A 12,441-nucleotide genomic window follows, 5' to 3' on the forward strand; every position below is an offset into this window, starting at 1 on the left:
AGTCTATAATTCTGAGATAATTCTACTTGGCTATTTGACATTAAGACTTACTCAAATTTGACATTAAAGACTTGTGAATAACCTTACAGATCTACATTATGATTCAGATATTAATGTGCAGTCCTTGTCCCTTTAACTTTTTTGTCAATTGGATCCTGAATGATATGTTTTTATTTTTTTTTTGTCGTGTTAGTCCAGCCATTAAGCAGATTAACAGAATTGCTCATGGGACTATCAATTCCCGCTAACGGCGCAATGCATCAATGTTACAATTAGCATCAAGATTGGTTTCATCTAACTAAGTTGGATAAGAGGAAGACATAGGTTGATCCTGATCTTATATTTCCGGCCCCTTCGTACCTCGAGCCATCTTCGTGCCTTTGGAGTTGTCAAATGATGTACCCACCAAGCATAGAGGGATACCTAAAAATTGGAACAGACAAGAGCATGTGGATAGAGTTGCTCAAATTGTACATATCTAACAAAAAAGCGCGAGAAGAACCTACATCTGTAGATAGATTTTTCCCAAAAATGGAGTCTAGCTCCGCTACGGAAGCAAGATTTCATCTTCGCCAACTCTCCCAACAGGCTACTGTTTTCAGTATCCTCGGATGTCGCTAAGCCTGGGTACCGACGAGCTAAATACAAGCCTATGTCTTCCGGGACACGAAGGAAAAGGTCAATCCAAGTAAAACTATCAAGAAAATGAGATAAGATGAATGCGTGCGAAATCCTACCCAAATGGCCGGCCGTGATAAGGCAGGACATGGTTCCATAATCTGGGGCAGATGTTGTACGCCTGGCGAGGTACCAGATAACCTCTCTTTGCACAGGAGCATATGAAGCAGCCATCGACAGGGCATGCCGTGCGCTTTCAGATTTAGCATCAACTCTATCTACTAATGCCTCGACCATTCTTATTCCTCCTCTTCGGGCAGCATGGTAGAGGGCACTCGTGAGGATTGCAACATTATACTTAGGAGGGAAGCGCTTGACCAGGTTCTCGACCAATCGATCTTGTCCGGCCATAGCCGCTACGTCGAGCAAAGTAGTGGATGTTTTTCCTATGGTCATAACTTTGGCCGTCATTGCTTCGCGATCTTCGTTGAGGATTTTCTCGGTAGCTTTCCAATCGCCTTTCATGGCGGCTTCAAATAATGGTCGATACTTTTCATTGATCTCCGCCGTTGTCATGACTACAAAAATTGCACATTAGAAGTGCCCAGGGTTTCGTTTACTCGGCACACCTTTTCCTATGAGGGCCTTCAATTACCCTTTTGAAGTGAAAAATATTTTTTTTTTTGGGGGCTTTCTCGACAATTAGTCAATATATCGTTTAGATCTTGATAATTGTGAAAATGTTATGTTTAACCTCATATGTCAGCATTTTTATACTGTGAAATTCAACATTTTCAGATTAAAAAAAAAGGCCAAATACATAGAACATAAGATTTATGACAAATGAAGATTAAAAGGTGAATGACAAACCTTTGCTTGGTCCGCAACCGTCTTGGGAAGCTTTATCAGTTGTCCTGCCTCCTGAAGTCGTGTCTACGTGAACCTCTTTGTTACCAAAAGAAGAAACGAACATAAATAACTTTAGAAAAAAATAGTACGAGGCTCATTCATTGTATGGAATTTCTTTATGAAAACTTAGATAGTAAAATTTCAAACAAAAAAAAAATCAAATTTAAACTTAGGAGATCATGAGTTTTCTTCGAGATATGCAATTTCTTGAAAATATGTTTGGTGAGTGAAAAATTAAAAGTTTTCAACAGGAGTGATAGTCACAAAAACATGTTTGGTGTAGAAATTTCTACAAAAAGCGAAACTTGTCCAACTTTTCAATTGATCAGCTAAAGCTCATACTTGGTCATCAATCTGAATTGCCTTGTGGGATCGAATCAGGACACCAAAAGAAAGAACTGAACATACCTGTCAATGGTGGCAATGGTCTCAAAAACGAGCTGCCTTGGGTGTCCATGGAGGATTCTTTGCCGTGCCATCCCGCGAGCATGTCAAAATCTGAAGCAGAGAAGTATGTTTTTTTTTTTTTAACGTGGTCGAGTCTTCTCTTGGATCTTCTCTTCTTATACATCAACTTGCGCATAGAGCCGAAGTTCCCGCTGTAGTTTGATGACTCAATGCCGCAGTCTCTATCGAAAGCAAGAAATTTATATGGGAAGATAATCTTAAACGGAAGTAGCTGAATGCTGCCAAAGTTCCTCACCACAAGGATGTGTGACTTTCTTGCCTTCTCGCGATTTCGTATGATGTCGTTGCTTACATCGCAACTAATTTTTTTGCCAGCAGCATATCCCTTCCCCTCTTCAGCATCTCCTTTTGAGTCCTCAATCTCTACTCAGATTAAATAATGATTCTCCTGCAGACTTGAAGTAGCCCTTGTCTCGCTGCAATTCACTGCAGCTACGAAAGCTACAGCTTTTTTGGTTTACTTATGAACCGAGAGTCATTGGCACTTCATTATTCAAGCGTGATCGAAATCGAATCTTGGACCTAACATGGGACGAGGTGTGCAGGCCGAAGGAAACGCACCCGAATGTCGACTTCAGTGGTTGCCATTTTGTCAAAATTGTGCCACATTGTCAATGTAACTATTGCGCGGAACCAAGCGATCGAACAATAAAGACATGACAAAAATAAATCAGACACCAGATGTACATGGTTCGGTAGTAGAGACCTACGTGCATGGGGAGAACAGCAACGAATTCTACTATAAATCTAGCGATACACGAAGATTACAAACTACAATCAAGTCACTCAAACATTCCCAGCCCCAATTACATCAAATAACGCACACAGTTTTTGGCCACCAATTCCTCACGAAATAATCTATCAATCTCGCAAAAGAATTAAAATATAAATTCTTACCACAAAAATTTTTCGACTAGAACACGAAATTATTGATGCAATTCCACAAAGAAACCCATACCAAGCACTCGTTTAAGGATGGCGCTTCAAGTTCTTCATGCAGATAACTTCACAAAAACGTCTCTGCCACGTTTTTGATCAACCAACAGCCCAAGAAATCCAAGTCCACATTGGACTTTACTGTTTGGTTGTTATCTTGCCAACTACACCACGAAAACTGATTTCCGAATTTTTCAAACAAGTAGATCATGTCTCCAATAGCAAAAGGAAAGATAATGCCGCATATTTCTTTTTTTCATAATTGCTTAATTTTTTATGTCCACCAAAATTCCAACTTTCGGGCTTTATTTATTTATTTCCAAAATTCAAATTTTCACTTTGGGCTCAAACTTGAGAAATAATTTTAACAATTTCCACCTTGGCTCGACGTTAAAACCAAGTCACAATCGCTTCATTGATAAATTCGAACACCATTGCTACTCTCCCAACAGCCCCAATGGGCTCAACCGCCACAGACATCATCCAAGTTCAAGCCGCGCTTGAACTTTGACATAACCGTCTATCTCATCAGAACACCAACTGCACATGCACCTTTAACCGCTCTACAAGGACTTTGCGACACAAGCTTTTTAGCCACAGATAAAACAAAACTACTGTTGCATCCATATCCGTTAGGAGACCAAATACGTACCTTGTCAATATCAGTAGTTACAACAATCGTTGACTCTATAGGCTCCACCTCGCTACAAGCACCATCTATGTTGATTATCATGCTAGTACCCGCTACCTCAAGAGTTTCTAGTTGCAACTCTACCTAAAGCTAAACACCTCCCGGATCCTTATTAATACCACCACAAGCACTCTTAGCCATATGTACTAGAGACTTGTCAAAAGTAACTTCTCTGCTGCGAATAAGGAAATTTATATTCGGGCACCACAACCGATAGCCCCACTCACCTCGTGCATGGCCATAGAATATGCACATTTCCCTCACATTGAGCTTACCATCACTTACTTGATAATAACACGAGCAACCAAACATTCTAAAAATAGAATAATCAGCAATATTACTTGACCACACTTTTTCAAGAGTCCGATATCTGATCGCAACCGATGGAGATATGTTCACCAGGTTGCTCCCCATACTAAGCGCATCCGCTGGAACTTTCCTAGCTATACCAGCACTAGAGATCATTTTACGGGTTGTCTCTAGTAATGTTCTGCTCATCAATTCTACAAACTGTTGTGGTTTATCGGCACTAATGCGGTGTTTCACTATGCCCTTTTTCATGCAGAATTTATTTAACAGCTTCAAGTAGAACTCCATGTTACTATCAGTTCGCACATGCTTGATCAACTTACCAGCCTACATCTCAATCAAAACTCTCGATCGTGTGTTCCTAACAACATCATCAAACTTGTGCATCGGTACAAACACCCAGGTCTTCCTCGAGCAATTGTTATACTCTCGAACAGATGCTGACGTCTCCGGAGCGAAACTTGTCAATGTCTCACCTTAAAGTTCATACATGGCACCATGCTTGATTCCTTTCATTATTATCAAGGCACCTCGAACAACTTTCAAAACTCTACCTTGTGAAGAATACATGCATCCAATTGAATATATGGCACCCAAGGAAATTAAGTTCTTTTTCAATTATGGAATGTGTCTTACTCCAATCAATATCCTCACAATACTATCATGTATTCTGATTTTGACATCTTCAACACCCACAACATCGCATTCAGCGTTGTTCCCTAACCGAACTTTACTACTACCCGTGTACCGATAATTAGTAAACTAGTTTCTATTTGGTGTAATGTCAAACGAACAACCAGAATCCATAATCTATCCATCAAATGATGAATCATCCGTGACAAACAAGACACTATCGACACCATCGGAATTATCAGCCACAGCTGCAACATCATATGCGGATTCAACTCTAATTTCCTTACCTTTCTCGTTTTTCAGCTTAAGGCAATTCCTTCTAAGATGCCCACTCTTGCCATAGTTCCAACGGATAACACCACTAGTCCTAGACTAATTGCGTCTATTCAAATTCATACTACTTCTGTTAACACGAGTACCAGTTCTTTCTCTATTTTCTCCTACTAAAGCAATAGATACATATTCGACATATTCTCTTCTATGAATGTACTCACTTAGAATTAAATCTTGAATCCTATCAAACGTCAAACTTGTTGACCCGGAGAAATTACTAACAGCAGTAATAGTAGTATTCCAACTATTAGGCAATGATGATAATAGAATCAAAGCACATACCTCATCTTCAAAGTCAATATCAACTGAACTCAATTGACTAACGATCACATTGAATTCATTGATATGATTATCAATCGAAACACCTTCGCTCATCTTCAAATTAAATAGATGTCGCATAAAATAAACTGCACTTGCCCTTCTCTTTGATGATATTAAACGCGGCGTTACGAGCCAACGTCTGTCAAATAATACCCATCGCTCGTCTATCTAGTAGTTCTCAACCAGCTCGCTTCATTGTCTATGGTTTCTCCTAGACAAGGGCAAGTGCGGTTTCATCTGATATAGATAGTCTTCAATCTGCATCTTCCAAAAACCAAACTCCTTCTCCTCAAATCCGTCGATTTTCACTTTTACTTCTTTTGTCGCTATTAATTCGCTTCAACTCAAGCAAGCCCAGCTCCGATACCAATTGTTGCGCGGGACCAAGCGATTGAACAATAAAAACAGAACAAGAAAATAAATCGGACACCGGATATAGGTGGTTCGGTTGTAGAGACATGAACTCCCATATTTGCAGGCACTTCATATTGAAAGAGAAGAATGTGCAGGCTCCCCCCCCCCACACGGTTGGTACTTCCATATATTCAGTGGGATAATTATCAACAAAGTCATAAACCTATTGTAATTATGTCAATTCAGTTTGTACCCTTTTTTTGCCAATTCAGTCTTAAACCTTTTGCATTTTGTCAATTTAGTCAAAAGGCTTTTGCATTTGTACCAATTCAGTCTTAAATCTTTTGCATTTATGTCAATTCGGTCCTAAATCTTTTGCATTTATGTCAATTCAGTTCTTTCGGCCAATTTTGGATAGAAATTGATCATGTAGCGCGATCGGCACCGACGTGATCAATTTTTAATGATATGTTAATTTACTTTTGTCGCGACCCAAAAATTAAATTTTTAGGTTAATGGATTATTAGGTTAATTAGATGAATTAACTAACCTAATACGGACTCTCCCAAGCCCTACCAATTCGCAACTTAGGTTTGATTTTCAATTTAGGAGCCGCCACTAATCTTTTTTGGTAGGTAGATTAGATACCTAAATAAAGTACGGGAGAATACTTTATTTTCTGCTAACCGGAGATTTAGGGTTCGGGGATTTGATTATGTTAATTTTTAATTAACACCCTTTCGGTACCAAATTTCATGAAAATGCCTTTTCTTGATTGATGATTTGTGATTCTGATTTCTTTTTTTTATTTTCGGATTTTTGAATTGAAACAGAGGAATTTGAATAAAATTAAACAAAAATGCCCATAATGTACCTTTAAATCCGATTTTCCGATAAATCTTCTCATTCCCGAAGATCCGGGCCAGGACGAGATTTTATCCGCTATATTCTCGAGGATTCGAGCCGGTATGCGGATAATATATAGAAATACAACGTCCCTTCTCTCCAAAGGGCAGAATACGAGTTTCTATATCTAAATCACCATTCCATTCCACGAGATCGTGGCTAAGGCGTGTGATTTAATTTTCCGACGGGACTAGGCACCGGGGAGCATACGTTATAGGCAGTTTTGTTTAAAGATGTGCAAATATTTATTGAATTTTTAAAACCCTTAAGGGATTCTGAAATTTTCAAGGAGATAAGCTCCTATCCACAAATGATTTCATATCTTTTAAAATAGGAAAGATTATCTCTTGAGATTTGAGAGGAATTTTTTAGATAATTTCCCAAATTTTAAAGATATGTTTGAAATTTTCAATCGGGATGCGATCTTATCCAAAATATTCAGATTTTCGAAAAAATTCTGATCCAACCATTCGAAGATTATCCACAAAATACACCAATTATTTTCTCCCTAAAGAATCCGAAAATATGCTCAAGATATGCATAATCATCCACAAGCCAAAAGATATGCGGAAAAATTCAAATTCGATATGCAAAGATCAATCATTATCCATGAATAACCCACCAAATCTCAATTGAATATCACTAACTTATCTTGCCAAAATTCGCTTTTATCTAATCAATTTTAGAATATGCAAGATAATCCAAAATTTCGAAAATCATGACAAAATAGGGTTTTAATGCAAGCACGAATTTTCAGAAAACCAATGATTCACGCCCAAAATCAGCAAGCAAAACAGCACGAATCCATGCGAAACAGCATTAAAAAACGCAGTAATAACTTACCCTAATGCCTTCGCAAAATTCTGCATGGTTAGATCTCATAAAACATGAAAAAGAGGCCTTGATTCGGATAAAACAGCACACCAACAGCATATAAACAGCATCAAAACAGCATGTTTTTTCAACACCAATTTAACCTAAAAAGTGTATCGAAATTACCTTGTTTTGCTCTCAAAATCCTGCACCTGTCAAAGCTGGAATTTCACCTTAAGATAGTCTCTTCTTGCCTTGATTCGCGGCCAAATACTCGAAACAGCCTAACACAAGTAGGAACCAAGTTAGACCTTCAAAAATTGGTGAAAGAGGGACTGATCGACCTCAATTTGTGGCTGGAACAGTGGCGCAAAAGGGCTGTGACGGGATTCTTGTCTTGATTATTTGCAGCAGCTCGCAAATCCTTCAAAGACGAGAAAACGGCAGCACTTCGTGGCACCAAGATGTGGCAAGGACGATGGACGACACTTCGGTTGAATGAAGAACAGATAGCGCAGCGATGGGGTAGCGCAAACAATGAGCTACCGAGCTCCCTCCCTCTCTCTTTTCTCACGTGAATGCTTTTTTTGTGTGAGCAGAAAAATTGCCGACCCCTTAACCCTAGGCATCAAGATGTATTTATATAGAAGAGTAGGGCTTTGAGTTGCAGAGTTTATTTAAACCGTTAGATTGCAAGCTCCAATTAGATGTCGATCGTTAGATCGAAAATTCTGAGCTTGAGGAATCCTATTGGACTTAGACTCTTACAATTTTCGGCCAAATGAATGAGGAGGGAGAAATGGGCTATTTTTCAATGTTTTATGGGCTCGTTTTGTGATTCCGGACTCACCTAGACCTTAACTAATAAAATGGGTAATTAATTAAGGCCTTTTTGCAATTTTAAGATCTCGAACGGGCTGTTTTGAGTCCAAAATCATAGTAAAAGAAATTCCGCACCCTCCCTAATGACTTTCGGGTCGATTTTAACTCGGTCGTCCGTTGGAATCATGCTCAATTGACTCATCTCTGGACTACCCGACATGACGAAAATTAAATATGCAATGCATGAAAATTTATTTTTTGTGAGAATTATGAATCTCATTTTTATGAATGATTTTCTAAAAATCAAAATTTAGGTGTTAACAGCTGCCCCTCTTTGAGTGGAAGCTCGTAGAGGTTTCGCTCAAAGACCAAAGATTGCAACCTAAATTTTGCTAATGCGAATGATAGTAATTTTTGGTGGGATTGAATCCCATTTTTATGTGAAATAAATTATGCATGAAATGCAAGACTGTAAATAACATGTAAAATCTGCACATGGATCGCATATGAGAATACCTGTTGTACAAAATACCTCATCATGCCGACGATTCCCTCAATCTCCAAGCTTCTTGCAGAGGCGAGGATTTCAAGCTACGAGGCCTTATCTCGTACTAGAAGTTTCCTTCTGACGCGAGATAGTGCAAGATATGTGTGGTGTTGAAAATATGCTTTCCGAGATCAAAAGAGCAAATCGAGATTAAGAACTCGGAAAACTATTCAGATCACAAGAGGAAATCGAGATTATGAACTGAATAAATATTAAAGCCACAAGAGCAAATCGAGATTATGACTTTAACAAAAATTTATCGAGACCACGAGAGCAAATCCATCCTGGTTCAATAAAATTATCTCATGAAGTTAATCATGAGTTGAATCCGGATCACAAGAGCAAATCGAGATTATGAACTGGAAAAAATATTCGGATCACAAGAGCAAATCGAGATTATGATCTAAAAAATATTAAAGCCACAAGAGCAAATCGAGATTATGACTTTAACAAAATTATCTCATGAAGTTAATCATGAGTTGAATCAGCACCACAAGAGCAAATCGAGATTATGGACTGAAAAAATATTCGGATCACAAGAGCAAATCGAGATTATGATCTGAAAAATATTAAAGCCACAAGAGCAAATCGAGATTATGACTTTAACACAATAGATCAAGAACATGAGAGCAAATTCATCGTGAACCAAAAGGTATAAGAATTGCATTACCTGAACTATATCGGTGTCAATATAAAGAAATGTGTTGCCCGAACCAAGTCAATACAAACACAAAAGGTCAAAATGACAACTAAAATGAGTAAAGCTGTCAATTTGAAAAAGGTTCAGAAAACTTACCTGAATTCTTTGAATGATTAAAAAAAATAGCCAGGCTGACTACATTATACCTGTCTATTTACTCGAGATGAGGTTTAAAATAACATGTGCATAGACAAAACCAACGCTTCACTGAACAAGGTTGATAGCTGAATGATATGGTCACTGCAATGAGTTTGAATACCTTGATAATCGTTGGTACCCATTCTCCCGAACGATTCAGGTTAAGGATATACTTACCTGAGGATTTGAAGGATTACCTGGTAGGTACTCGCCATCAGGGTTTTGTTCATTGAATAATCCTTGGATGAACTTCGAGACTCGGAAAGTAACTCGAACATCAGGAATGTGGTACCTGTCGGACAATGTTAGAGGTAACATGTGCAAGCATACACACTGAAGTATGTTCAATGGTTTCATGCCAAACTATCTTATGAGTTTGCAAACAAAGTAGTAACTCATAACGCAGTTCATGCATAACTATTCTATCAAGTTTGCATCACCAATTCTGTTCAGGGAGGTTATCTCATCATGAATACCTCAAATGTAGCTGAAGGGGGACTTGTCCAGGGTTTTCTCACCTCGGAAAAGCTTTTCATCCCGATTGCGGGATTCAAGAGAAATCACTCAATCTTACCATCATCGTATTCAACAAGAATCCAAGTAATCTCGCAATTGATACGACAGAGCCGATCTAGAGGTCTTTATTAGGACCGTAATGAGGGCTAGGTCAAAGGTTTACAAAGGAGACTCTAGTTGAGTCAGGGGTACTGAAATGAATTTCTTCATCATCTGCTCCGGGTTTACAAATCAAGAACCCTACAAAAATGAGAGAGAAATAATCTTGCTCGAATTTCTTCGAGCGATGCTTAAAATCATTTAACTCTACGTTAACTCAAGTGCATTAATCAGAAGAGACTTTGAAGGGTTGTAACGTAAGCTAGGATTGGGGACTGAGGAACGAGAAGGCTTGTTTTGGCTCAGAAATTGTATGAGAAAGGCTTAATGTTGGTGATCACCGTAGACTTGGCCTTTGGAAATATCATTCAAAAAACACAATCATTGCTTGGAGAGATGGTATGAACTGCTGAGAATTATAGTACGACTCTTGGGGAGTCTTCTTTACAACCAGGCTCGATTGGAGATTTACAAGAAAGACATCATGCAAACATGTACATGGAATCTACAAGTTGACATACAACAATGTACGTTGAAATTGAGAAGAACTTTACAAGGATTTCAATGGGCATTGGCCTTGCTTTTGATAGGCACTTTTTTGTTTTTTTGCCCAGAATTTTCTGTCAGATTAGCCTTTGTCTTTTTACTCCCAACTCCCATTTCTTCTTCTTCCTTTTTTTTTTTGAGGGAATGCTTGTCTTTTCCAAAGAGATTTCCCTCTTCTTTTTTTTTTTGGGAGCGGGCCCCTTTTTTCAAGCTACATTTTCTTTTTATAATCCCATGATTTTGAATTAGGAATTACAACAAGAATAAACTTTACAAACAAAAATTATGAAAATATCAAATACAAGACGAGTTCACACGGGAATTGTCCGTTGACTTGATCATCTCCAGTTCTGCTCCTTGGGAAAATGTTATCTTCGTTTTGGAGTGAGCAACTGATTACCAACGGCGGTTTAAGAAAGGAATTTGTAGGCTCAAGTGGGCTATGCAAATGTTATCTACATGTTATAACCGGTTCTCGGTTTCTGAAACCCGGAACCTACCCTTTTTGTCATAGAACATGTTTTGAAACTTATCATATTTTTTCGCTCCGGTTCCAGTGTCTACCATAGAATTTGTTTTTCTTTTGTTTCTTTTTCTAGTTTCACTTTTTCCAGCAAAATAATATGAGTAGCAATGAAACGATTTAAAGTAAAAGATTGAATAATATAACTCACTATCCGCCAAAAGTAACAACCCCTATATGAGTAATACAAATTACAATCCACTAAAAACAGAGGAGCTTAGGAGAGCGAGATTAGGGGTTTTTTTTTTTAACAGTAGCTAAAAATCGGTTTCAAAACCGGTTCGGTTCCCGAGTGGGTCTTCACTTGGAACTAGAAACCGCACTAGTTCCAACCGGTTCCCAAAAATTAGAACCCGTACTCGGACCAATTTGAATAGGAACCGATTTCCAAACTTGTTTTCTGGGTGCTTTGGTCCGATTTCTGAGTAAACCCAGTCCGGTTGCACACTCCTAATTCTACCTGTTCCAAACAAGCTTAGTATGATCGAATGATATTGTAGCTTATGACTGACTTTGGTGACTTATGATCGGCAATCTCATAATGAGATAAGGACAACACAAGTACTAAAAACTTTTGTATGACATTCACTCAAGTGACAAAACTTTTGTATGACGTTTACTTTAGTGTTATTGATTATAAATTGTTTACTTGAGTGTCATCAATAGTTTGTCTCATCGAAAAATCTGGCGTAGCATTAATATAATATAGCCGTTCCTACACGACTCCTTGACAAAATAGAGTAAATTAGTGAGTGTTAATTAACGAGTTGGGGCCAAATGACGTCGGTTAGCTCATCTTTTTGCCCCAAACTAATGAAATGGGCAAAATTGCCTTAAGAGCTTTGCAATAGAGAGCAGGAGGAGAAGAAACGCATCATGTTTGTATAAGTCGATCGCAGTGCTTAGTACATACACTAGACTTTTTGCGCTATTCAATTTCGTTTGTGTAATGAAGAGTGTATTTGTGTGTGGGAGTGATGCTAATCCAATCCCTTGTCTTTTTGCGTTGGTTGTTGCAAAATGCAGACAATGTGCACAGGATGGTCGATTTCATTGTTGACTACTACATCTCTATTTATTTCGAAAAAATAACTTTCAAAAAATATTTTTTAGACTTTCCGGCATTTGGTTCACGAAAAATAAGTTAATCAAGGAAAACATTTTTCACCTTAAAATAAAAAAACACCTTCAAAAGTGAAGACAATATTTTCCACTTTTTGAAAAAAGGAAAACATTTTCCCTCTCTTTCCTTTCTCCAT

At 38.2% G+C, this 12,441-nt stretch overlaps 1 protein-coding gene across 1 annotated transcript; it reads right to left on the minus strand.

Annotated features, from left to right (window-relative positions):
• Positions 1–423: 423 nt before the first annotated feature.
• LOC115730335 lies at positions 424–4,087 on the minus strand. The gene is made up of 5 exons (XM_030660974.2): positions 3,850–4,087; positions 1,936–2,358; positions 1,489–1,563; positions 738–1,196; positions 424–656 (listed from the first exon to the last, which is right to left on the minus strand). Exons 1-5 carry the CDS (start codon positions 4,085–4,087, stop codon positions 424–426), a joined length of 1,428 nt encoding a protein of 475 aa, XP_030516834.2.
• Positions 4,088–12,441: the final 8,354 nt, after the last annotated feature.

The sequence above is a fragment of the Rhodamnia argentea genome, chromosome 5 (genome assembly GCF_020921035.1).
Source record: "Rhodamnia argentea isolate NSW1041297 chromosome 5, ASM2092103v1, whole genome shotgun sequence".
Classification (NCBI taxonomy): Eukaryota; Viridiplantae; Streptophyta; class Magnoliopsida; order Myrtales; family Myrtaceae; genus Rhodamnia; species Rhodamnia argentea.

Bases quoted from the DNA above. Each gene is read 5' to 3' on its own strand.
- LOC115730335 (XM_030660974.2), bottom strand. From the start codon at position 4,087: ATGATCTCTAGTGCTGGTATAGCTAGGAAAGTTCCAGCGGATGCGCTT. The intron at 1,564-1,935 runs GTATGTTCAGTT...TTGGTAACAAAG, and splicing joins ACCATTGCCACCATTGACAG to AGGTTCACGTAGACACGACT. The intron at 1,197-1,488 runs GTTTGTCATTCA...CAATTTTTGTAG, and splicing joins CGGTTGCGGACCAAGCAAAG to TCATGACAACGGCGGAGATC.